This window comes from Symphodus melops (genome assembly GCF_947650265.1).
Source record: "Symphodus melops genome assembly, chromosome: 9".
NCBI lineage: Eukaryota > Metazoa > Chordata > Actinopteri > Labriformes > Labridae > Symphodus > Symphodus melops.
The window spans coordinates 2,876,503-2,899,555 of record NC_136699.1 but is presented as its reverse complement, the minus strand read 5'-3'; the positions used below and the strand labels follow the sequence as shown (position 1 = coordinate 2,899,555).

At 39.8% G+C, this 23,053-nt stretch overlaps 3 protein-coding genes across 4 annotated transcripts; all 3 read left to right on the top strand.

Moving 5' to 3' along the window:
- Nucleotides 1–1,532: 1,532 nt before the first annotated feature.
- On the top strand, nt 1,533–5,722 carry tmem33 (transmembrane protein 33). Its single transcript, XM_079351962.1, has 8 exons — nt 1,533–1,642; nt 2,426–2,493; nt 3,482–3,576; nt 3,693–3,880; nt 4,414–4,481; nt 4,612–4,745; nt 4,961–5,044; nt 5,564–5,722. The coding sequence occupies exons 2-8, from the start codon at nt 2,446–2,448 to the stop codon at nt 5,691–5,693; spliced, it is 747 nt and encodes a 248-aa protein (XP_079208088.1). The 5' UTR covers nt 1,533–1,642; nt 2,426–2,445; the 3' UTR covers nt 5,694–5,722.
- A 1,797-nt stretch (nt 5,723–7,519) lies between these two features.
- Nucleotides 7,520–13,558, top strand: bbs7 (Bardet-Biedl syndrome 7). 2 transcript variants are annotated; one of them, XM_079351961.1, is made up of 19 exons: nt 7,520–8,013; nt 8,111–8,176; nt 8,682–8,744; nt 8,959–9,134; nt 9,257–9,443; nt 9,549–9,621; nt 9,704–9,811; nt 10,006–10,136; nt 10,295–10,379; nt 10,602–10,704; nt 10,816–11,008; nt 11,146–11,220; nt 11,312–11,377; nt 11,504–11,643; nt 11,929–12,093; nt 12,246–12,355; nt 12,468–12,571; nt 12,704–12,827; nt 13,016–13,558. In XM_079351961.1, the coding sequence occupies exons 1-19, from the start codon at nt 7,978–7,980 to the stop codon at nt 13,147–13,149; spliced, it is 2,139 nt and encodes a 712-aa protein (XP_079208087.1). In that variant the 5' UTR covers nt 7,520–7,977; the 3' UTR covers nt 13,150–13,558. The 2 variants fall into 2 exon arrangements, with proteins under 2 accessions (XP_079208087.1, XP_079208086.1); XM_079351960.1 differs by having other exon boundaries at nt 7,522–8,013; nt 11,309–11,377.
- Nucleotides 13,559–14,374: 816 nt separating this feature from the next.
- Nucleotides 14,375–17,755, top strand: ccna2 (cyclin A2). Its single transcript, XM_079352859.1, has 8 exons — nt 14,375–15,043; nt 15,509–15,776; nt 15,887–15,993; nt 16,107–16,330; nt 16,406–16,610; nt 16,777–16,890; nt 17,018–17,151; nt 17,246–17,755. Exons 1-8 carry the CDS (start codon nt 14,822–14,824, stop codon nt 17,295–17,297), a joined length of 1,326 nt encoding a protein of 441 aa, XP_079208985.1. The 5' UTR covers nt 14,375–14,821; the 3' UTR covers nt 17,298–17,755.
- The last annotated feature ends 5,298 nt before the right edge of the window (nt 17,756–23,053 follow it).

The window sequence follows — 23,053 nt, the reverse complement described above, 5'->3', positions numbered from 1 at the left end:
TGATGAGCCGTCAGTAATGGGATTATTAAACAAAAACGTTTCAGGCGCTGGCGTTAACCTTTTTTAATGCCTAATTAGGTTTTGCAAAGAAATAATTAGATTCTACAGTGCTTACACTGCCTATATTTTCAAATGGCATCTCAAGCAAACACATCATCCTGCGACCCTCGTGCCAATAATCTGCGGATATATACGCTACAGTAGCAGTCAGATGTAAGATTTTAAAACATGTTGGGACCAAATAAGGTGCACTTAAAGCTAAAATAATTATCCAACACAGACTATAGGCCGTTCTGCAGGAGAATGGATAGTCTGGTCCAGCGCGCCCTCTTGTGGCAGCGTTTCTAATCGCATTTAAATAACTAAAAACATTTCATAAATTCTATTTTACATTACAGAAAAAAAATCGTTTGAGACAGTTATGTATTACGGTATGGTGATTTTATGGAAAAAAACAAACAAACAAGGTATTTCGTTTTTGGTCCAGAATGTTTAGCCTTTGCGCATGCGCACTGCATTTTTTCATCAGGTTGAATGTCCTTAGATAAACAACTTTCAGCATAAATATGAAGAGGCAAATAGAAACTGGCTGTTGGTTCATTGCTTACCTGTACTACAGCGTGTCTTGACCAGGGCGTTTAAAAAAATACATTTTTTAATGTTGATATTTTTTTCTCTTTGTTAAAGAAAAATGTGATTTTATAGAATGACCATGTTGGTGTGATTGGCTTAAAAATGGCTTGGAATTTATCAATCTGATAAATGAGAAATATTCTGACGCAATTTAGTAATTTGTAACCATTTTATTATCTTTGGTACGATTATGAAGTGAGGAATATCAAATAATCATAATTGTTTTTTTTATTGCCAAGTACATTTAAATATACGATGAATTTGTCTTGATGTGTAGGTGTGGGGGAAAAAAGAAGTCTAAAATATGAGAAGCAATTACCAATATGTAAAACAGCCCACCTGTTTAATTATTTTGACCTTTTTTCTTTTATTTTAAGTGCAATATTAATTTAATTTGTTATTAATTTGTTACAAATATTAATTTGTATGTGCCTGCTCGGTCACTTCGCTCACAGGGGACTGGCCTCTTAGCTGTCCCTAAGGTTCGCAAAAAGACTATTGGTGAGCGGTCCTTTTCATTCCGCGCTCCCACTCTCTGGAACAGTCTCCCTGCGGACATCAGACTTTCTTGTTCCATTGATGTGTTCAAAGCAAAGTTGAAGACCCACCTTTTCACTGCTGTTTATGCCTGATGTTTTTAATGATGTGTTATGTCTGTGTGTTGAGCTTTTAAGCTGTGTAAAGCACTTTGTCTAAAAGCGCTCTATAAATAAAATTATTATTATTATTATTATTAATTTGCACGTGTGTCTTCAATAGAAACGAGTAGAAAAATAGCATTTTATTGTTTGTACAGTTTGTACCATAGGCTGTAAAAATAAACCACTGGTACCACTTTTACAGTCTATGGGTACCACTAGAGGGGAGTGTGGCACGTGGCTCAGGAAGCGTGATTCTAAACTGTCGCGAGAGGAAATTTCCCTTGTCGCCTCAGAAGGTCAGCTGATCATTCAGTGCAGCCTGTCACTACTTAGCACGCACCGACAGAGAGATCGACGCTGTAGCACAGGTAAGCTGTATGCTTTAACTCACATATAATGTCTACCAGGACTGTAAATATATACACGAACTCATTTAAACGCCAACGGCGAGACGGCGCTACCTAGGCGACAGAAATTCACGAGCTAGCTAAAGAGCTTGCGTTAGCAGAGGTTGTTAGCCCGCATGCTAGTAACGATGGTAACAGAATATTCTAGACCCACCTGCTTGTAGCGTTAGCTGGTTTTACGTTAGCATCATTTAAAACAACCAGCAGAAGTGTACACTGACTCTGTACCCGAGATTGTGGATACATTTTAAGAGTGTAAGTAAGAGGTAAAACACGAAGCTAGGATGGGATGCTAACTGAGCTAATGCTGCCTCATTTTCCAATTTGTAGAGCAAAATTATATATACAACATTTGTGTTTTATTCTAATGTTGATTCCCCAATAAAGAGGTACACCATTTAACTTTCAAATCCCCTTTTTAATGTTTCTTATTACAGCTAAACTATAATTTAAAATCAACATGTTGTACACTAGCAGCAGTCCTGGCTACATTAACACTGACTAAGCTTTTTATTGATTCAAATTTGTCTCAAAAGAATCTCAAAACACAACCCAACGACCTGTAGACTAAAAGGAAAGATTGTTGAATGCTGATTCTAACCATCTTCTTAAATGTGCAGTGTTTTATCTACCCTGTCTTTTAACATGATGGACAGTCACAGTGTGTAATCTTTATATCTGAAATATGATCCTGCTTCTAGTCACTTTGATGTGACTTCATGATGTGACTTTTCTCCTCTTTAGAGTAAACCACACTCCCAAAGATGGCTGACACAAACCAACAGAGTCCCCCTCCCCAGCTCGGGCCTGTGGTAAGTCTGCTTGAACTGAACACAGTTTAGTTAGCCGCACCGTTAAACTTTGGAAAAGTCTGAACAGTTCCCGAAGTGTGTGTTATGTATTTCCAAAAAAGGCAGTACTCTCTTCATATTGTGCAGGCGTCTCCTGGTTTGTGTCCACTGTTTAAAAATACACAGGGCTAGTTTTTCTGTGAGAAATGTACTTGTATCTTTTGCTCCAACAAAACTCAACTCTTATTGACTCTGAGGTTTCTGTTTTTATTTTAGAGCTGCATGATTAGTTGTTGACTATAAAGGAATTTACCTGCAACTATTCAGATAATTGCAACGGTCCTTTTAAGGCACTAGGCAAACATACACATGTCACACGTTTCTATTGTTGTTTGATTGTATTCTTTGTTGCCTGAAATTAAATTAAACTTATTTTGATTTCGCTGAAGTCGATCTGACAATGAAGGCGTTTAAACGTGTCACTTTGGACTCAGGGATCTCACTGCGTTTTCCAACATTTTTGACCGGCATTAAAACCAAAATATTTGATGAAATAGTTGTGGGGGAAAAAAGGATCAATATCATCTTTGTTCCTGCCTCAGACTCTGTATTCAGACTGTTTAGGATCAGGAGGATTTCAAGTTGTCCTCACTCAGGCGATTTCAGGAGAAACATATGTTTGATGAGATACAGCTGCTTCTTGTCTCCTGACTTTTGAGGAGTGTGTTAGATCTGCTGATAGATCAAATTAAGTTTTTTTTTTTTTTTTTTAAGTCTGGTTGGTTTCTCCTGACTGTTGAGATGACCCAAGTCCGTCCGTCAGTCAGTTCTCAGTATGTGAGAAAGAGAAAAAACTAACATGTTCAGTACTTAGTTCAAAACTGTAGCCAAGTCAAATTTCTCCATCTTTTGCCCATGATGTTATAATATGTGATCGAGCCGCTTTAACACAGTTTCCTTCAAGTGTATGTTCTTAAGATAATAAATCTATCCTTCTTTTCTTCCACAGCAATTTTTAATGAGTAACAAGCTTGAAACTGCAATGTGGCTGTCACGTCTCTTCACAGTCTACTGCTCCGTAATGTTTATTCTTCCAATACTGGGGTGAGTCAACTCAGTGATGCTCAAGTTTGACTAGATAACAACAGCTGTCACCCTCCCATTATGCGTTTCCTTAATAAACAGATGTCAGAACACTTGTTACTGCTTGTGTATTTCAGACCCTATGCAGCAGCTAACTTCTATCAGCGAGCCTTGTTAGCGAACGCCCTCACCAGCGCCCTCCGCCTGCATCAAAGGCTGCCTCGCTTCCAGCTGAGCAGAGCCTTCCTGGCGCAGGCTCTTCAGGAGGACAGCTGCCATTACCTGCTCTACTCGCTCATCCTGGTCAACTCCCACCCCATCACGAGTATCCTTTCATTAAAGAATAACAGGATAGTTCTGTATATCCTACTATGTATGTACGGTTAAAATCCCCAAATCATAAACAGATAAGTGACTGCTAGGACTGCATTACTTCAATCTTCTTTAAAGGGTTAAAAAAACAAGTGGTCATTTTCTTTGTCTTTGAATGTATGAATTATATCGTCCAAAAAAAAGATCCTGTCATTTTCATTTTCTTTTGAGTTCAATGCAACATTTTCACGTCTCTGTTAACAGGCACGTTGTTCACAAACTGTCCTCCTCCGACTCCTCATGTTTAGTTTCTGTGCTGTTTGTGTCTTTTTAAAAAAAATTCAGTTCTAATAAGTATCACATGAAAGTGCATGACATTCTGCTCTTGGGCTTGGTAGAGGATTGCAAAACAGAAATTTCCAGTACAACCAAACAGCATGAAAACGTCTCGCCGTCTTTATTCCTGCCACCCTGCTAACCTCGCCCGATGACGTGAGGGAGGTTTTTTGAGCTTTTTCAGGTTTAATCCTTAACACTGATGTCCAGTGAGCATCTTCCCAGTCTTCCTCTTCTCTTTGCTTCATGCAACTACCTACACAAAGAAAGTCCTTGATGTGAGTATAAGGAGAAGCAGCCTTCTTTGTCTTCTGACATGGTTAGGTAGAAATGTTTTATTAGTATTCCCTGTGCCTTATTGAAAACTCTCTTCAGCTTCTGACCTGATCTATTTGTCTTTCTCTGCAGTCAGTGGGCCCCAGCAGCCTGATGTTCATCAGAAATCTTCTGGACAAACTAACTGCCAATCAGCAGAACATCCTGAAGTTCATCGCCTGCAACGAGATCTTCTTGATGCCAGCCACTGTGTTCATGCTGTTCAGGTAAGTCTACCTGGTGTTTTTATATGTCAGATATTTAAGAGCCCTTGTGTCATTTAAAATGTGTATTATTAACACTGTCCATCCGGGAGTTTAGAGTTGTGTTTACATTGTTTTGAAAAAGGCAAAACAAAGAAAATGTTGTCTGTTATTTACACAACCACTTTGAAGACTGGGAATTTTGATTTGTGATTTTTCCACATATGTATATTTGACAGTGGCCAGGGGAGTTTGCTGCTGCCTTTCATTTACTACAGATTCCTCACTCTCCGCTACACATCCAGAAGAAACCCTTACTGCCGGTAAGATGTCATGTTTTTTTTTTAAATCATACACGACAAATGTGTCAATATCTCAGGATCAGAGACGAAGAAATCTGAGGCTGAATGTCTGAAACCTTGACCTCACAGGAGAGCTATTTGTTTGCTCAGAATACTCGACTCAAACAGCAGTGAAATTTGGAAAGAGCAGGACCAACTCAAATTTGGAAAAGTGGAACCAAAGTACTAATTTAAGCAGCTGATTTCCACTGTGCCCACAGGCTTGTTCTCTTTCTGCAGACGCTCCACGCAGGGATTTTACGGCTGTGAAGTTATTTACAGCTGTTGCTAAATGTTTGAATTGATCAGATGATCACATGCGGCCCCTTGCTGTGGGGGATGATCCGAACAGATCACAGATCAGCTGTGCTCTGTTTCACCATCATTAACCTAGACATTAGTAATCTTATTGAAAGTATCTTGATCCTAAGTATCACATTGTTCTTCTATTCCAATGACCATCTCAGAATGAGTCGAGTAATAAATCTGTCTCCGTCACAGCACCTTGTTCACAGAGCTGCGAATTCTCCTGGAGCACTTCATCATGAAGCCCGCCTGCCCCGCCTTCTTCAGGAAGATGTGCCTCAGCAGCATCGCCTTCGTCAGCCGTCTCGCTCCCACGGGGGTCTGATTACACGACATAAAAACTTTGTTCTTTTACGTTTTGTTTTTTTTCCAGCATTTAGGATGTGACTTAAACTCTGATGGGGACAGACATTGCCATCAACAGAAGGAACTGTTTTCTGAATGTCAACTTTACAGTCTGTGCTCCGACTTCTCTGTATGTTCGAGTACAGTTGAAGAGCAGCCAGTAACGCACTGAAGTCTCTCGTTGATCATTTCTTTTCCCATCTTCTTAATGTGACCTCATTGAAGCAGTGGACACTCCTCACTCTGTTACGTTCACTGAACGGAGCACGGCAGACATCAGCTGTGCTCCGCATGTATCGCTGTAATTATTGTTTCCTTTTATGACTTTATTTATTCATGAAAATTACTTATTCTATCTTGACACATTAACACTCTTGAGATTAGTTGCTTAAATGAAGATGTGATTATGCATAATTGTATGTTCCTTTTTTTAAATAATGAACTTTGGCTTGGCTCGATGGGAGATGGGGTTTGTTTGATGTTTCTACATTGTCCTATTTCTTTTTTTTATGTGCAAAGCATCTGTTGCTCTTATTTGTCTAAATGCCTAACTTTAAATGTGTCCTATTAATGCCATGAACTCACTCTTCTAACAACGTGCACACTCTATGACGCTATGTCAAAATGAGTGTTGAATAGAAAACAAGATCTCTGCTGTATGTTATAGAATATTTAAAGGTACCAGACTTCTACTTTAGGATTTATTTGTTTGAGATGAGTCGCACAATGCACGTCATGTTTCTGAATGCATTCTAACCTCCTTTCTCACTTTGAATGCTTTTTTGACGACCTGTCATTCATTTGTGTTAAGTAGCTTCCTTTGCTTAATGCATGCTATGATCTTTTTTTTTTCCAGCCATTTTTAATGTTTATTTGCCTACAAACAAACCACATTTTTATGAAAAGACAGAATGATCTCTTAATTAAACTAATAAATAAAGAACCATAAAAAAAAATCAGAGTATCTGCTGTCCGTAGACATATTATTTCAGCACTATCTGCTGTCCGTAGACATATTATTTCAGCACTGACACCGTTTACTCGCATAGATCATACTGAAGGTTAATTTAGCAGAAATTAATGAATTATAAAAAGGTTTATGCTTATGTAATCCTAGAAGTAAGTGACTGCGTAACTATTTCACATCACGTGTGAAGAATTTATAGTATGTGAAGCATATAAAAAAAGTAGGGGAATCTGTCGCTCAGTGTTGGCTGCATTAAGGCAGTCTAAGAACTGCTCAGCCATACAGTATTATACTGACTTTGATTACTTCAGTAAGTGTTTTTGGCCCTACATATACATTATAACCTCAATACTTAAATTGATTCTGCGGAGTTTGACAACTGCTTTACCTGTGACCTAATTCATTTAATATACTTTGAATTATGTTAACATGTCCAACCATTACACAGAAAATTCATTCAAGGACCAAATGTGAAAACTCTACTGAATAAAATCCTAAAAATGAACTCACCATGCCTTTTAAGGAAACGAGCTATGTTGAAGTGCTGGCTCTTCTGACAACAATGCAGCAGAAAAGAAGCATGGGCATGCACATATTACAGTAAGTAAGTATTTATATAAAACTTAAAAAATAGTTACAACGTGCTTCACAAATGCAAAAAGTAAAAACAGGAAAACACACAGAAACACGTGCAAAAAAAATAGAAATGAGGAAGGGTTACAGTGAGTTTTTAAATGCTCAATTATTAATAGTTATTCATGTGTGCTGCTGAAATATAACCATACGTACATAGCTGTATAGCCAGATGGCGTTGTTAGAGTTCCTGCAGACATCCAATCAGCGCACACGTTCAAATTCTGTCGTTTGTTTTTTGTCCAATGGCGTTGCAGCTTGTTGCGCTTGTCGGGCGTTGCCATTGGCGACGAGCGCTGCGTCCTTGTAGTTCTCTGTAGCGTTGCACAGAAGCTTGACTTTTCGTACTCGCGTTAAATGCGGGGGTTTGTGTAGTTCCGTCTTTACACGTCTAAAAAACAACAAATACGGACAGAGTATGTTATTTAAGGTGTAAATAAACATTTAGTGAAGTAGACGGTTGACGTGCGAAGAATAAATCGTGTTAGCCAATTAGCTTCACCAGTGTTAGCACGTCAGGCTAATCTCCTTGCGTTGTTTTAATCTCTACATTCTTATCGTTTTGTAGCTCTGTTAACATGTTAACAGTAAACTACGAATAGCAGCTTCAGGGTCGGATGAAATACCTGCTTCTTACTTTTTGTAGAAAACTTAAAGAAAGGAGATGGACATCCAACTAAATCGAGTCGATTATATTCAGGTAACATCCCTGCTAGTATCCTCTGATTTATCTGTTATTGTGTGATTCTTTTATGATGAAGTGTCTTTTTATACTTGTCCATGTTTCGTCCTCATAGGTCGGTGTGACTTCCCAGAAAACTATGAGGCTTCTTCCAGCTTTGGGAAAAAAGGCAACACAAAAGGTATTTACAGAATTACTTGATTTTTTTATAGGCAAGACAAGTTTATTTATATAGACAAAAGGCAATTCACAGTGCTTTACAGACATAAAAACAAAAATACATTAAAACAAAGCATGAGGAAATAATGCAACAGTAATTTAAAAAAAGAGCAAAAGAAGATTTTACATCATTAAAAGACAAAAGGGTGTATAAGTACTCCATAAAGGAACAACTATTAGGAAATGAAGAATATGTTGCTGTAAGGCACAATGCATATTTCTATTGAGTGTGCCAGCAGTCCTCAGGTGTGCAGGGAGTTTGTCCCACAGGTGAGGAGGGGAGGAACTAAAAGCTGCTTCACCTTGTTTGCGTCTGACTCTGGAAACACTGAGTAAACCTGTTCCTGAGGACCTGATGGGTCTGGATGTTTCATGTTCTACGAGTACATCTGACGTGTTTTTAGGGCCGACATATAGCAGTTGAATGTTACAGTGACCTGGCTTTGGTTGTCTTCTTTTCGTTTCAGGTTGCTATCGCGGATCATGATGGTATACTGACATGTTTTGGGATGAAGAAAGGAGAAGCAGTGGTGAGTGTCCTGGTCAAGAGTTTTCTCTCCTTGTCACTCAAGAAGCAGAGTAAATGTTTTCTGGCACAACTTTAATAACTACTTTATTAGGCCAGCAAGCCAAAAAAAACAGTGGGTCGAATAAAGTTAATTTTCTTTCCTTGTCGACAACCAGTCACGACAAAATGTGTTGAATTTCAGTTTCTATTGTGAGGAATTTATCTCTCGCTTTCAGCCTGTGTTCAAAACACTGCCAGGCCAGAAAATATCCCGAATGGACCTCGGAGGAGCAGCAGGAACTCCACAGGAGAAGATCTTTGTGTGTTCTGGTTCTCAGGTCCGAGGATTTACCAAGAAAGGCAAACAGTTTCTCACATTTGAAGCCAACCTAACTGAGAGCATTAACGCCATGTAGGAACCAAACTTTCTCCTTTTCTTTTTGACTTACACTGATTTATTTCCACATTGACAATCATTAGTTTTTCAGGGTCTTTTTTTTTTTTTTTTCACAATTTATTGTTTGTTTTTTTCAGGCATGTTGCGGGGGCAGATCTTTTTGTGTGTGCAAGTTACATCTACAACCACTACTGTGACTGCAAAGATCAGGACTACTACCTCTCTGGAGACAAGATCAATGATATCACATGTTTGACCTCTGAGAACCTGACTCGCATTGTCCCAGTCCTGGCATGCCAAGATCGAGTCCTTCGAGTCCTGCAGGTACATCAAGTTAATATTGAACACTTAGATTTTTATAGAATACGTTTTCAGCCTAAAAACAGTTAATCAAGATTTATTCATCTGGTCTTTTTTTTTATTCTGAAGGGATCTGAACTTGCCTATGACATTGAAGTCCCTGGTCCTCCATCCGTCTTAGAACTGTACAACAAAGAGGAAGGCAAGTTAACCTCATTATTTCTGGACGTCAGAACAATTAAACCTGACATTGTTTATTTACAGATATCAATATTTCTGCACAGGAGACGAAGTCCTCTATGGAACTACAGATGGCAAAATAGGATTGGTCCAGATTGGTAAGCGTTCGGCTGCGACCAAATGGGAGGTCGACAATGACAAAAAGAAAGGAGGTATGTTTCTTAAAACAATATGAACCCTTTCCCACTGTGTAGGAAATGACTTTGCAGGAGGTTAAGAATAGGGTTGAGCATGTTCACTGGTCGCTTGATTTGATTGAATCTATTTAATAGGGACAATGCGATTTGCAGACTGTCACTACTTTAATAAATATTTAACATCCTGATTCTGTCTTTTCTCCCTTCAGGAATCTTGTGCATTGACACTTATGACATTATCGGAGACGGAGTGAACGACATCCTGGTGGGCAGGGATGATGGGACAGTAGAGGTCTATGGTTTTGAAAGCACCAATGAGCCTACATTACGCTTTGAGCATGTGAGTCTGTGCGTCTCACAACTCATCAGATGTGGCAAATTTACTCGCTCCTTTGTGTAAAACAATGCCTACACACATTTTAGGTTATTACGTTGTAATGTTTACAGTCAGTTTTGATCTTTTTCTGGTATCATACAAAAAAAACTTGTTGATTTCAGGTGTTGTCAGAGAGCGTGACTTCTATCCAGGGCGGCTGTGTAGGGAAGGAGTCCTATGATGAAGTCTTGACTGCCACTTACACAGGTGAGATTAAAACAAGAAAAACAGACTTAACCTGGTGTTCTCAAATGTTCAATCAGAAAGCAAAACGTGTCTGATTTCCTGCCAGTCAAACAGTCTGATTTACTTCATTTTCCTTTAGAGAGACAAGGTGATTTCCTGCACTTTCTCTTCTCAGGATATAAAATGATTTTGTGTATCTGAAATGTACAGCATACTGAGCATTACTGTCACTCCCTCTATCAGGTTGGGTGACTGGTTTGACCACTGAACCCCAGAAGTCTGAAGCTGGCCCTGGAGACGAGGTCAGGATGAGTAAGGAGACGCAGTCCAAAGTAGAAGCCCTCAGGTACCAGCACGTTGGGATTTATATCTCTTCATTCGTCTTGTGCATTTTTCTTTGTTTGTGTTAGAGCGTGTCAGATGAAGTACATTTCTACCTCGTAATGTCACCTTCCAGGGCGGAGCTCGAGCAGCTGCAGGTCAAAGTCCTGCAGGGCCGTGAGCAGTACCAGCAGACCTCACAGTCCAGCACAGCGGTCTCTGCTGTTCCGTTCTTCAGCATCAATGACAAGTTTACCCTCTGCCAGGACGATGCCAGCTACAGCCTGACTCTGGAAGTGCAGACCGCCATCGACAATCTGCTGCTTCAGGTCTGCTCATTTATACAATCCTTGTGGTTATAGCCGCTGGTGAATACACACACTCAGCTCGTAATGAATAAGTCATACTCCGGATCTAGTGCTGCAGAAAATGCCATGTGTAACTACGAAATGAATCTCCTCTGCAGAGTGACGTCCCCATAGACCTTCTGGATGTGGATAAGAACTCAGCTGTTGTCAGTTTCAGTGAGTGCGATTCAGAGGTGAGCTATATGAACTGTTTCTACACAAGACAAACAGGAACATGCTGCTGCTGCTCCTGAATCCTCACTCCCTCGTTTATGTTTCCAGCAGCCTAATGGGAACTTCCTCCTGGCCACATACAGATGTCAGGCTAACACTACCAGACTCGAGCTCAAGGTGACACAATCAAAACTCCTCATTGTGACTTGAATGCTGTGATGTCACAGCCTGTACATATCGTTTTTTAAATATTAGAAACATTTCACACTGCAGAATGAAAAGCATATTCACTTTTTTTCACAGGTGAGGTCCATTGAGGGACAGTTTGGGACTCTGCAGGCTTACATTACACCCAGGCTGCAACCCAAGACCTGTCAGGTCCGCAAGTACCAGATCAAACCTCTGTCCCTCCACCAGCGGACACACAGCATCGACCAGGAGAGGTGAAGATTTCAATCAAACAGCTTCTCAATGGCTGCACACATCAGATTTGTTCAGAGAGAAATAAAAGACAGCTCAGTTTTGAGTACCAGGATAACAGAATTTTGGATTCAGGCTCTCCGTATTTGAAGCATACAAGTCATAGATTTGTATGCTAAAGGTTGCTGAGAGCTATATTTGACCCATTAGTCATCATAATAAAAGCAGCAACATAAGAATCACATTGATTTCAGTCTGGTCATTTTAACAGTTCAAAATGCTGATCTGTCTTAATGTCGTCCTTGCAGGCCCATGAACAGGCTCAGTCTGGTGGGACAGTTCAGCTTTGCAGAGATCCACTCCTGGGTGGTCTTCTGTTTGCCTGAGGTGCCGGAGAAAACACCAGCAGGAGAGAACATCACTTTCTATTTCCATAACACTTTTCTCGGGACGCAGCTCGAAGCCACCTACTGGTAACTATAACAGCTGTTGTGACAAGGTGTTATACAGTCCCTATTTAATGCTTCTCACAGTATGTTTCTGTAAATGTTTTCTTTGTTGCAGGGCGGTCGTGTTTTCATTTACAAAGAAATGACATGTTTTTTTGTGTTTTTTTAACTTTTAGCAAAGGGGAGGGTCACTTCAGGTCAGACAACATTTCCACCATCTCCATACTGAGCGATGTTCTCTCTAAAGAAGCTACCAAGAGGAAAATTAATCTGAACATTTCATACGGTACATGCCTTTATTATTCCAGTATTTGCTGGCAGCACTAGCTCAGGAAATAATCTGCAGTCAAATAAAATCTGTTGAACTGACCTCTTTATTTTGCTAATCAATCGCTCAGATATTGATGATGAGTCAGTGAGCCACACCCTGAAGATGATTCATCCTAAACTGGAGTACCAGTTGCTGTTGGCGAGAAAAGTTCAGCTTATTGATGCACTTAAAGTAAGTATTGTTCAAACTTGTTGGTTTAACAAGTTCTCAGGGTTTTTTTTTGTTTTTTTTCTTAGACAGGCTAATGTTCATCACTCACCTTAAGCCACCTGTCTGACTTCTCTGACTTACTGTGATCCGTAGGAGCTTCAGGTTCACGAGGGGAACGCTGACTTCCTAATCCCAGAGTATCGCACCATCTTGGATGAATCGGCTAATCTCCTGGAGGAGTATAAGAAGCAGCCTGCACACCTCGAGAGACTTTATGGTGAAGTGTTCCTCTCTCACCCTGCTCATAGAGCTGAATGTCCTTACACATGTCCATGTGTTGTGTGCAGTTCTTTTGTATTTATTTTGTTAATACACTGGTCTGATATGCAAACGTACAATAACATAGAAGACCTTGTTGCAGTGTGGGGACTCTTTCTAATATTGATTTTCTCTTCTTCCCTGTAGGAATGATCACGGACCTGTTCATCGACAAATTTAAGTTCAAAGGCCAAAATGTGAAAGCTAAAGTTTCCTCATTGTTGGAGATACTCGATAATTATGACTTAAATTCTCTGCTTGACTTTTTTAATGAGGTATGATGAAATGTAGATCAGAAGGTATTTATTTACTTGTCATTAAGGGTGTGTGTATTTAAGCAATTTTATCTTGTAAATACAATAAATGTATAGTTTATTACTGTGTATCTACAAGCAGAGGAGCAGTGTAAATACCATTCTGTCATACCGACATGTAGATAATATTTGTCTTAACTTTGGGATTTTTAATGTATTTTAATAGCATCTAAAACAAAGGTGGTGATAGTTAATTCACTACAGTGTTGCCAGGATAGTTAAGGGACTTGACTTTTTGGATCATGTAGATTATGCCAAATATATGCCAACAAAAAACAGAAAGTGTTTGTTTGTTGTACAATGTCACAGCAATGTGACTTCCCCCTCTTGAAATAAAAGTTGATGGACCAAAAATAAATAAAAATAAAACTAAGAACATGCAATTCTTTTTTTTTTTCTTCTTTTTATTATGAGCTGTAAGTGGCAATTTTTAAATGAAATAAAACAATTGATCAGTTTTCACAATGATTGTATCCCTACAGAACAAAAAAAAAAAAAAAAATCAATTTGATTTAAAAAAATGCTTTCATTTCTATATTTACATTTTTCCTTCTGAATGTTTTTTCTCTTCTTGACACTTGATTGACTGAAGGAACTCTTAAGTATTAAAGTATTATTTGTGTTTGTTTTATATTGTTTGCTTTTAACTCTGCTTGTTAGGCGTCCTCAGGTTTTTGGGGAAGGTGAGCATAAAAAAATATATTATTAAAGATAATGAGTAGAGTAGTCAGCAGAAGTAAACAGGTACAACTTCATTCATTTTATTTTTGTTTAGGTATATTTCTAAATGATTGATTTCTATTTAATACTGCACAACACTTCTTTCATCATACTTGAGAGAGAAAAATGAACCGTTATTAACTTGTTTCACGCAAATCAATTTCGTATATATGAGACTCTACACAACATTAAACACACTAACAGTGTATACATTTAAAATCCAGCAACACGACATATTAATTTCAAAGTGGAGTTTTATTTATCATTGTTTGAACTGAACCAGTTATTAACGTTGTCTCCACACCATGAAGTCTATCATAGGAACATTTTTAAGCGCTTAAAATAAAGTTTGCTTCCCTCAATAAAAAATGTGTCAGAAAAACAAACCGGTTTTGAATTTACAATCAAACGAACATTGTACTCTTTCGGCTTCCGTTCATTTGTGACGTCGTGCACTCCGCTGCCTGTGATTGGTCGATTTCAATCCTCGCGGGCTACTTGAACTGAGAGAAAAGCGACGTCCTTGCATGTTTCTGTGTGAATGGACTGAGAGAGGCTAACAGCAGGCTTGTTGTTTGCAGAGTTTAGGGGTTAGCGAAACTAAATAATGGCTACTTGAAACGCGTCTTGGTTTTTTTTTTAAATAGTTGAAGACGACTCGCAGCTTTGCATGTTTTTGTTTTTATCTGCACTGTTGTTCTGAGTGTCGTTGCCATCTCAACAGGTCCGTTTTGCTTTAACCTTCCTCTGCAAGCTAAGCAGCTAATGCTAGCCTCGATTTAGCAGTCCAAACGTGAACTTTAACAACCTTTTAAACCCATAATCTTTCATGTGCAGGCGCTTCATAACGAGCGTGTAGCTTCTTTAAAAATCAAACGCGTTAAGAGGCGGAACTTTTTATTAAAGAGGGAGAGTCATCATGTCTGGAGCTAACAGGGGACAGACAGGCGCGGTTAGTGAGAATCATAACCAGGAAAACATGCTGTCGAGACTGAGAGGCTCGCTTAAACCCCGAGCTGCTGCTTCTGCAAACGAAAACCAAGAAAACTTTCCTCCAAAACCAGCAGCCAGCAGAACCGTGCTGGGAGCTCTGCAGAACAACCAGAGGAGCAAAGCCCTGAACCAGCGCGGCACCAAGCAGGTCAGTGTGGCTACAGCTTAGCTCGAGCTAATGTTTCAACCATTAGCTGATGAGCTTTCCATTGTATGTTTTGGAGGCAACTCATCCAAGTTAACCTCTTAAAACGTAAACCATTTACTTATCTATTGTTCGTATTCACGTTATTAATGTGCATTTTATTCCCGATGCAAACTTAAACGTAGACCGCCATTTTAATGCATCATTTGGATCCACACTGTTATGCAGGACGTTGACGAAAATCTCATTGTAAAGTCCCTAAATTCTGCTGGAGAGGAATAAGGAGTTCATCTCGTTTCCAATAAATTCAGAGAATTGCTTACCTTAATAAAAAATGAATTTACTATGTCCTTAAAGTGACTTATTTGAGCCAGTGTGGCCATAATGTTCTCACTGAAGGTTTTTAATGCTGCCTTTCTGCTATAAACTATAATGTAACTGAACTCATCTTATCCTCTCTACTTCCAGGATTCCTCACAACCCCAGTCGTGCAAAAATGAAGATTTCAGCAAAAGCTGCTCCGAGAAGCCCTCTTCCAAGCTGCCCGCGTTCCAGATCCACGTGGACGAGCCTGATGGCGCCGCCGTCCCCAACAAGAAGACACTTCCCGTGGTCGATGCTGTTAAAGAGAGGTCCATCACAGAGGAATCTCCCCTTGTGATTAACAATGCTGTGGCACGGCTCCGGCAGCCCCTGGCCACCATCGATATCCCGTCTGCAATGGATGTCAGCTTCGGTGGGTCTCGAATGCAACTTTAAATTTACTATTGAATCCAGTTTAGCTATCTGACGGGTCATGTGTGTGAGATTTTAACTGTAGAACTTAAAACCTTTTTTTCTGTTCAGACTCTCCCATGGACATGTCGGTGGTCGAGGGGGAGGAGAAAACAATCAATGTAAACGAGGTGCCAGAATATGCTGCTGAAATCCACACGTACCTGAGGGAGATGGAGGTGAGACATCTTTCCTGACACCTTCGTGCGTCAACTTAAAAGATTTCCTAGCTTGTCTTGAGACCTTTCTAATACAGTGTAGAGTTTCATAACACACTTGTGTTGCTTAATAGGTAAAAACCCGACCTAAAGCAGGCTACATGAAGAAGCAACCTGACATCACAAACAGCATGAGGGCCATCCTGGTCGACTGGCTGGTTGAGGTTGGAGAAGAGTACAAGCTCCAGAGCGAGACGCTATATCTGGCGGTGAACTACATCGACAGATTCCTCTCGTCCATGTCCGTTCTGAGGGGGAAGCTTCAGCTGGTCGGGACAGCGGCCATGCTGTTGGCTTCGTAAGTACTGTCATCTCGTACTAACATTCAATCGTTTTCTGTGTGACGTGACCTAACTTGACTCTTTTAATGCAGGAAATTTGAAGAGATCTACCCTCCTGAGGTGGCGGAGTTTGTTTACATCACAGATGACACCTACACAAAGAAGCAAGTGTTAAGAATGGAGCATCTGGTGCTCAAAGTGCTCTCCTTTGATCTGGCTGCACCAACCATCAACCAGTTTCTCACCCACTACTTCCTCCATCAGTCGGTTAGCAAACAGGTGGAGAGCCTGGCAATGGTGAGCTTGCTGCAAGCTTTTAACAAGATTGATTTAGATCGTACGCCTGGAAAACTTTATCATATTCCACCAATAAAGTGGAAATTATAACTTAATCACAACTGCCCTGGTATGTTTAATGCATCTACATGATTGGATTTGGCTAATGTTCCTTTTATTTCTTCAGTACCTCAGTGAGCTTAGTCTGGTTGACTCGGATCCCTTCCTGAAGTACCTGCCATCTCAGACTGCAGCTGCTTCCTACACCCTGGCAAACAGCACAGTGACTGGTGGCTCATGGGTAATTACTAATGCCAACATCTATTTTTTTGTTTTTTCCTTCAAAGATTGACTTGGCAAACCTAAAGATTCATTTTCAAAGCTTAACTTTTGCTTGCAAGTGTAATTCACATTTTTCTACTTCTCAGCCAAGGTCCTTAATAGAGATGAGCGGCTACTCCCTGGAAGATCTGATGCCATGCATCGAGGATCTGCACCGACTTTACCTCAATGCTCCTCAACATGCCCAGCAGTCTGTTCGGGAAAAGTACAAGGGTGCCAAGTAAGTGTGCCGCTAATAATCCTGCTCTCGAAATGAGATAAAAACTTCATTATTGAAGCTGCTTCTGATTTGTAACGCTTCTCTGTTTTTCCAGGTACTGTGAAGTTTCCCTCATCGATGCTCCAACTAAATTGACGCTGAACTGACTTCTCCCCCTCCTCCTGTCCATGTAGAGTTGTTCCCCTGTCAGTCTTGTGTATTTTTTTTTTTTTTTGAGATGTGCCACAATTTTGTCTTGACCTGCTCTTCTTGGAGTAGAGTCAAATGTTTAGAGTTTTAATGGTATTTTTATACACTTTCTTACCAGACGTGACAGATTTGATTAATCAAGCAGTTTTAATTGTTTGTTTTTTAAACAGTTACAATACATAGGTCCCTGTCGCCACTGTCTAACATCCTGCTTTGAGCTACTATGTCAAACTTGAATCTGCAAAGTGTAGATTTAACAAAGCAGTTTCTGTTGATTACCTATTGGCCTCATGGGATGGCAATTAAAGTGTATTGTCTGTCATGGAGTCAGCTGTCTCATTACATAGGTGCCTGAAAGGCATCTTCTGCACTGTAAGATATGGCTCTTGTAAATAAAAACTCATTTAAAATAAGACTTAATGTCTACATGTTGATGCTCATGAAGGACTCATGGGGGCAGCAGAGGACCAGTTTTAACTTGCAGGTTTCATCAGAATGCATGACAACCTAAGACTGAATACTTAATGTGCAAAAACCACTTGGGTAAACAAAGATGGGACTGAAATTCTCATTGGTGCATTTGATTTATGGTACTAAGCTTTTATGCATATTTTGACAGATTCTTTAAAACTAATCAAAACATTAAAGGCTAAATTAAATCATGAACAGATCGTTTTAAAACATTGCTGCTCTAATGTTTTGGATTTCAGAAAAGGCTTTACACTACAAAAATGCTTTCAGATTTTGTAGACTGTTTTTATTCAAGCAAATTCCATAAAGTGCAAAAGAAGGCAATGAAGGGTTCAGTGTACAACATTTTAGGCTTTGTAAGTTTCCTCAATGGGAAGATTACAGCAGTTTGCCTTCAGTGATCTGAATGGGAAACTTCCACATCTATTTGATCTGGTCAGAGTAGAAAAACATTCACCAGAATTTTTTAGATTTAAAAAAAAAAAAAATAATAATACAAAAGCTGCTAATGGAAGCATTACAGGCTAAAAAATGCATATGTGGTAATTAACTGTACAGCCTGCCAAGTTTCACATCTTGCTATGAGTAATTTACTTTTCTGAAGATATGTAACGTACAAAAACATGCAGAGCAAATACACGTTTGCCCCCTTCTTTGTATGTCAGTTAATGACTGGTATTGACATTTTTCTTCTCGTACGTCAGTAATTAGATTTTCACTGTGAAAGTGAAGTGAAGGCAGCCAGTGGTGTTTAAGGCATCTATTCCTTTCTCTCTCTCTCTCTGATAAATTGGGAGGCTGGCTTTGTGCGGGGAGTCTGACAGGAGACGAGAAGGAAAACACAGCACAGCTGCAGAAAGATTTCACTCAGGAGCAGCTCAAAGACCATGCTCACGCTCTCAACAGGTCTGCTTTTTTGACTGAACCAGCGCACAAAAGGATTAAACCATGGGAACAGATGGGAATTCTATAACATAACCAAAACTGTTGGATACTTGTTTAAAGAATGGCTCCTACAGCTGCCACACAGCCTCTCTGTCACCCCTGAGAACATCCAAGTCTGGGCAAAACAGTGTTTTCTGGAAGAGGTGGGGAGGGTGGGTTTCTTGCCTAACCTGATGCCTGCTCCTAGAAAATTTCTGGTGGCATCCACCTCGCTGCCCCTTGCTCTGGGCTGGGGCTGGAACCTGAGCCTGTATGTGGGGATGCTCCTCGGACTCCTGACGCTGATGCTGCTCCTTCTGTGGATGCTTCTCAAGCAGCTGAGCAACTCGGTGGGAAAATCTGTGCTGCAGCCTGTGCGCTCTTTTAGACAGCCTCGCTTTGAACACAGGTTCCAGCACGTGTTGTGAAAAAAACAAGGGGACACTTCTGCCAAAACATTCCCGGGACTGAGGCTTGTTGGATGGCTTGAATGTGCCTTTGCAGGTTCATGTAAGAAAATGACTTTCAAAAATGATTTATGGACTCAAGCCCTTACATTCTCTCAAAAAAATAAAATCTGTTCATGGTCATATTTGTAGAAAGCATTGTTTATTATTTCAATCTCTTTCTTTCTTAGACATGCATGACAGAGGTAGTTCTGGGAGTCTTATCTTAATTGAGCAATTAAAAATATTGTTATTTTTATGCACGAGCTAATTCTTTTCATCCCTCAGATGGATTTGCACAGCCGAGCTGAAACATCTAAATGGCAGAGAAAAAAAGCACAAGCCAAGATTAAATCTGCATCCTGATTCATGCTGATTAAAGCAATGCATTCACAAGGTAATTTGCACTCCTCTCATCTCATTGGTGTATTGGCAGGAGGAATATTGAGAATATGCCGCCGCAGATGACAAATATGAAAGGAACTGTGTGCCATATGGTTTCTAGACTCCTCAGGGGAACAAAATAAACGAGGTCCTCGAGGCAAAAGGCTAATGCCAACAGTGAAAGGCCACATGCTTGATGTTGTTTGAAACTTGTCTGAGATTTAAAAGTGGTTATACTTCATACAGGCAGGGGTATTTGAAGCTCCTCACTTTACTCAGTATGCCTGTGTTTTGGTTTTCTGAATGTGCAGTCATTACTCAGAGGTGGCCGGGCTGTGTTGCATTGAACAGTCCGAGAGAGAGAGAGAGAGACCATTAGCCCTGAGGATAGCATTTTAATTAAACACAGTTGATTTCATTATAAAGCAGCACAATAACAGAGACATTGTTGGACAGTGTTGTGTTGTGTAAAGCCTCAGTCAGGGATAACGTACAATAAGCTTGTCATTCTTGTGGAAATAAGCCCTGACCCTGTATTATAGTGAGCATTTCTCCAGGGTTGTAAACACTGGCAGGATACTGTGAGGAAGACATCGCTATCATCAAAACAACACACAGGATGCTTTTTCTTATTTGATGTAATTAACTTATTTGGAGATTTCGAGGGTTTTTGTGCGTGGCCTTAATTATGAAACCGTTTTTTTGTTTACTTTTTATCATTCGACAAATCACTTTATCGTAACAGCTCTTTATAGTCAATGTGAAGTTGGAGCTGGCTGCAAGTTTTCTTAGCTTAAATGTTTCTCATTTTAGCTAAAAACTGTCTCAGCGTCATTTCAAAAGAAGTGTTATCTAAAGACACTGTACAAAAAGCAGTTAAAGGACCTGTTAACATTACAAAAGCACTATGCTTATCACTATGTATGCATAATATCTTCTTTAATTTATAGAAATTGAGTTAGCCAAGATAGCTGTTTCCAGATTTTGTGCTAAACTAGACTGGCTAACTCAGCTTAGCATACCGCGAACCAGAGGCATATAAACTAACAAGGTAAAGTAATTAAGCATTTAATCAACACCACTATCGTTTTGTTTTGGGTATACTGTAATAACTTTCATCAAGATCGACAATTTGCAAATATACTAGCTTTAAACTGATCTAACGATTTCCACCATTTTCAGCAACCTTTTGAGCTTAGCTGTGAATACTGAAAACATTTTTGATGATTTAGATCATTTGGGTTGTCCCACAGGTCGGCTAGCAAATAGTTTAAAATCTAATTTGATTAATTCATTTGAAAACATTTGAGTCACACTCAATTTAGTAAACTTTGGACTGTTCCTAAGTGTAATCCCTGAATTCCCTAAATCAAGCCAATGAAGACTGCTTTGGCTCTGCAATAAGAACCCAACTGCAGGCCTCTGAGATGTTTTATCTAGGCTACTAGTTTAATCCATTCAGAACTGTCAGTGTTCAGTGACAATTTGCCATTAGATAATTTTGGATCCTGGCTAGCTGTTACCCCTGTTTCCGGTTTTCGCTATAATCAGAGCTAGCTGATAACCAGCTGTTGGCCTTTTTCTCATATTTGGTGTAGACATGGTTTAGGCTAAAGCAACCTGGTCTCGCCAAACTTCGTACAAATAACACGACATTTGACTTTCAAATTACGTGCCATGCATACGCCAAATTGCAATTTTGCGTGCTTATGATACGCCTTGCAACACGTAACGACTGGTTAAGGTTAGGAAAAGAGATTGGGAAAGGTTAGAATAGTTGTCTATGGGTAACCCCTTGACTCCTGACGAAAGTTATGTACATTGTACTGTCACGTTACTTTGCTGGTGACTTATGCCGCTGAAAGGTAAAGCATGCGCTTCCGCTCGCTAGAAGTTAGTTACAGGGATTGGCGTATCATATGCATGTAAAATTGCAATTTAGCGTATGCATGGCATGTAATTTCAAAGTGTTGTGTTATTTTTTATACGCGGACTGTGAGACTGGGTTCGGTTAAAATGTTGCATTTGATTACATTTCCCAAATGACCTACTCCTGTTAAAATTTGTCAGCCTGAAAAACACTTTACACTCTCTTCACTATTTCAAAACAAGACATCTTTAGGGGTTTTTCTTCTGACCACAGGTTATTTCATGATAATTTGCCTGTCGTCTCTTTTCAGCTTTCAGATTAATGAGGGTTGACACCATGAAAAGCTCCCATAGCTTGACGTTTTTCACCTCTGTTCTTCAGCTGAAATAGCCTGTGTCCTCTGTGGCACTGCGTTGCCATCTGTGGCTTCTCCATCCTTCTCTAATAAACACAAGTGGCATGAAGTCTGTGAATATAGCACACAGATGCAGGTCCAAACCCCCCCCCCCCAAAGAACTCAAACATGAAAAGAGTCAAAGCAGCTAGTGAGACGGTGCCCTCCGCCTTATATATACCTGCTGGGTTTATCCTGCAGACAGCAAGAGGCAGCTTCTGCTCAAGAAAAGATGAGAGATGAGGAGAGATTGTTTTCGTCTTATATTCTGTGACCATTTTAAGTGCCTCTTAAGAGAGTGAAACTACAAGTTTAAGTCATTAAAATATAAATCGAGGGACAATCAGGCTTTTGAGCAAGAGGAAAAAATAAAACAGATCGATAGATAGATAGATCTAGTATATCAATTTATGTCGGATTAACAGTAAAGTGGTTGTCGCCGCATGTTATGGTGGACATAATTTATGTCCCTGAAATGTTGTATTTTCCTTCTTGATGGATGAGTTCATTTAGTTTCCAGCTAATTAACAAGCTAATGAATAGCCTTGGGCTGTGACTATAGGGCTCAGATAACTTAGCCAGCTCCATAATGCCAAACAAGTCATTAAACAGAAAGCAGAAGGTGACTAAGTTGACGATGTTTCTGACCAGTAAACAGCTATTTTCAGCTAGCTACAGCCAGATTAAGACATTGTATAGGCATGCCACAATAGCAGGAGATTTTTCAGGGTTAGAGGTTTTATCAAGTAAGTAGATATTAAAAAGTGGCATTGGTCAGTGGCATGTGTTGTATGTTCACCAGCTTGTGCTATGGCCCATTGGCATGCTACAAGGAGGGGGGTAGCGCCATGTCCTATTCTTCTTTCACACTGTGAGCAATGGCTGTTAATTTACGTCCAATTTTCAACACCAAAATGTTATTTTGATGTAAGGCAGTTGAGAACTGTCGTTAGCAATGCATTGTGGGACGTTCACCTTGAAGCAACAGGGCAACTAAACAGTAAAATGTTTTTTTTTTAAATGACAGGACACTACAGTATTTTTTGAAAAAGTGGGTGTGTCCTGGAGAACTTGGAGCGCGCTCAATAGTGGGGTACAGGACGTGTCCTCCATTGTCTTTTGTTTCTAAAAAATATGCTACTGCTTATTTTTCTTTATTGAAATAAAACCATCAACTCCTGAATGGAGAATCAATGGAGGATCATTTACATAGCAGTTTTCAAA

What these genes read in the sequence shown, in the direction of transcription:
- tmem33 (XM_079351962.1), top strand. Translation starts at nt 2,446, where the DNA reads ATGGCTGACACAAACCAACAGAGTCCCCCTCCCCAGCTCGGGCCTGTG. An exon ending in CTCCCCAGCTCGGGCCTGTG is followed by an intron (nt 2,494 to 3,481) that starts GTAAGTCTGCTT and finishes TTTCTTCCACAG; the next exon opens with CAATTTTTAATGAGTAACAA. An exon ending in AGAAGAAACCCTTACTGCCG is followed by an intron (nt 5,045 to 5,563) that starts GTAAGATGTCAT and finishes TCTCCGTCACAG; the next exon opens with CACCTTGTTCACAGAGCTGC.
- bbs7 (XM_079351960.1), top strand. Translation starts at nt 7,978, where the DNA reads ATGGACATCCAACTAAATCGAGTCGATTATATTCAG. An exon ending in CTTGACTGCCACTTACACAG is followed by an intron (nt 10,380 to 10,601) that starts GTGAGATTAAAA and finishes TCCCTCTATCAG; the next exon opens with GTTGGGTGACTGGTTTGACC. An exon ending in AGCTTATTGATGCACTTAAA is followed by an intron (nt 12,572 to 12,703) that starts GTAAGTATTGTT and finishes TGTGATCCGTAG; the next exon opens with GAGCTTCAGGTTCACGAGGG.
- ccna2 (XM_079352859.1), top strand. Translation starts at nt 14,822, where the DNA reads ATGTCTGGAGCTAACAGGGGACAGACAGGCGCGGTTAGTGAGAATCAT. An exon ending in GCGGCCATGCTGTTGGCTTC is followed by an intron (nt 16,331 to 16,405) that starts GTAAGTACTGTC and finishes CTTTTAATGCAG; the next exon opens with GAAATTTGAAGAGATCTACC. An exon ending in AGGTGGAGAGCCTGGCAATG is followed by an intron (nt 16,611 to 16,776) that starts GTGAGCTTGCTG and finishes TTATTTCTTCAG; the next exon opens with TACCTCAGTGAGCTTAGTCT.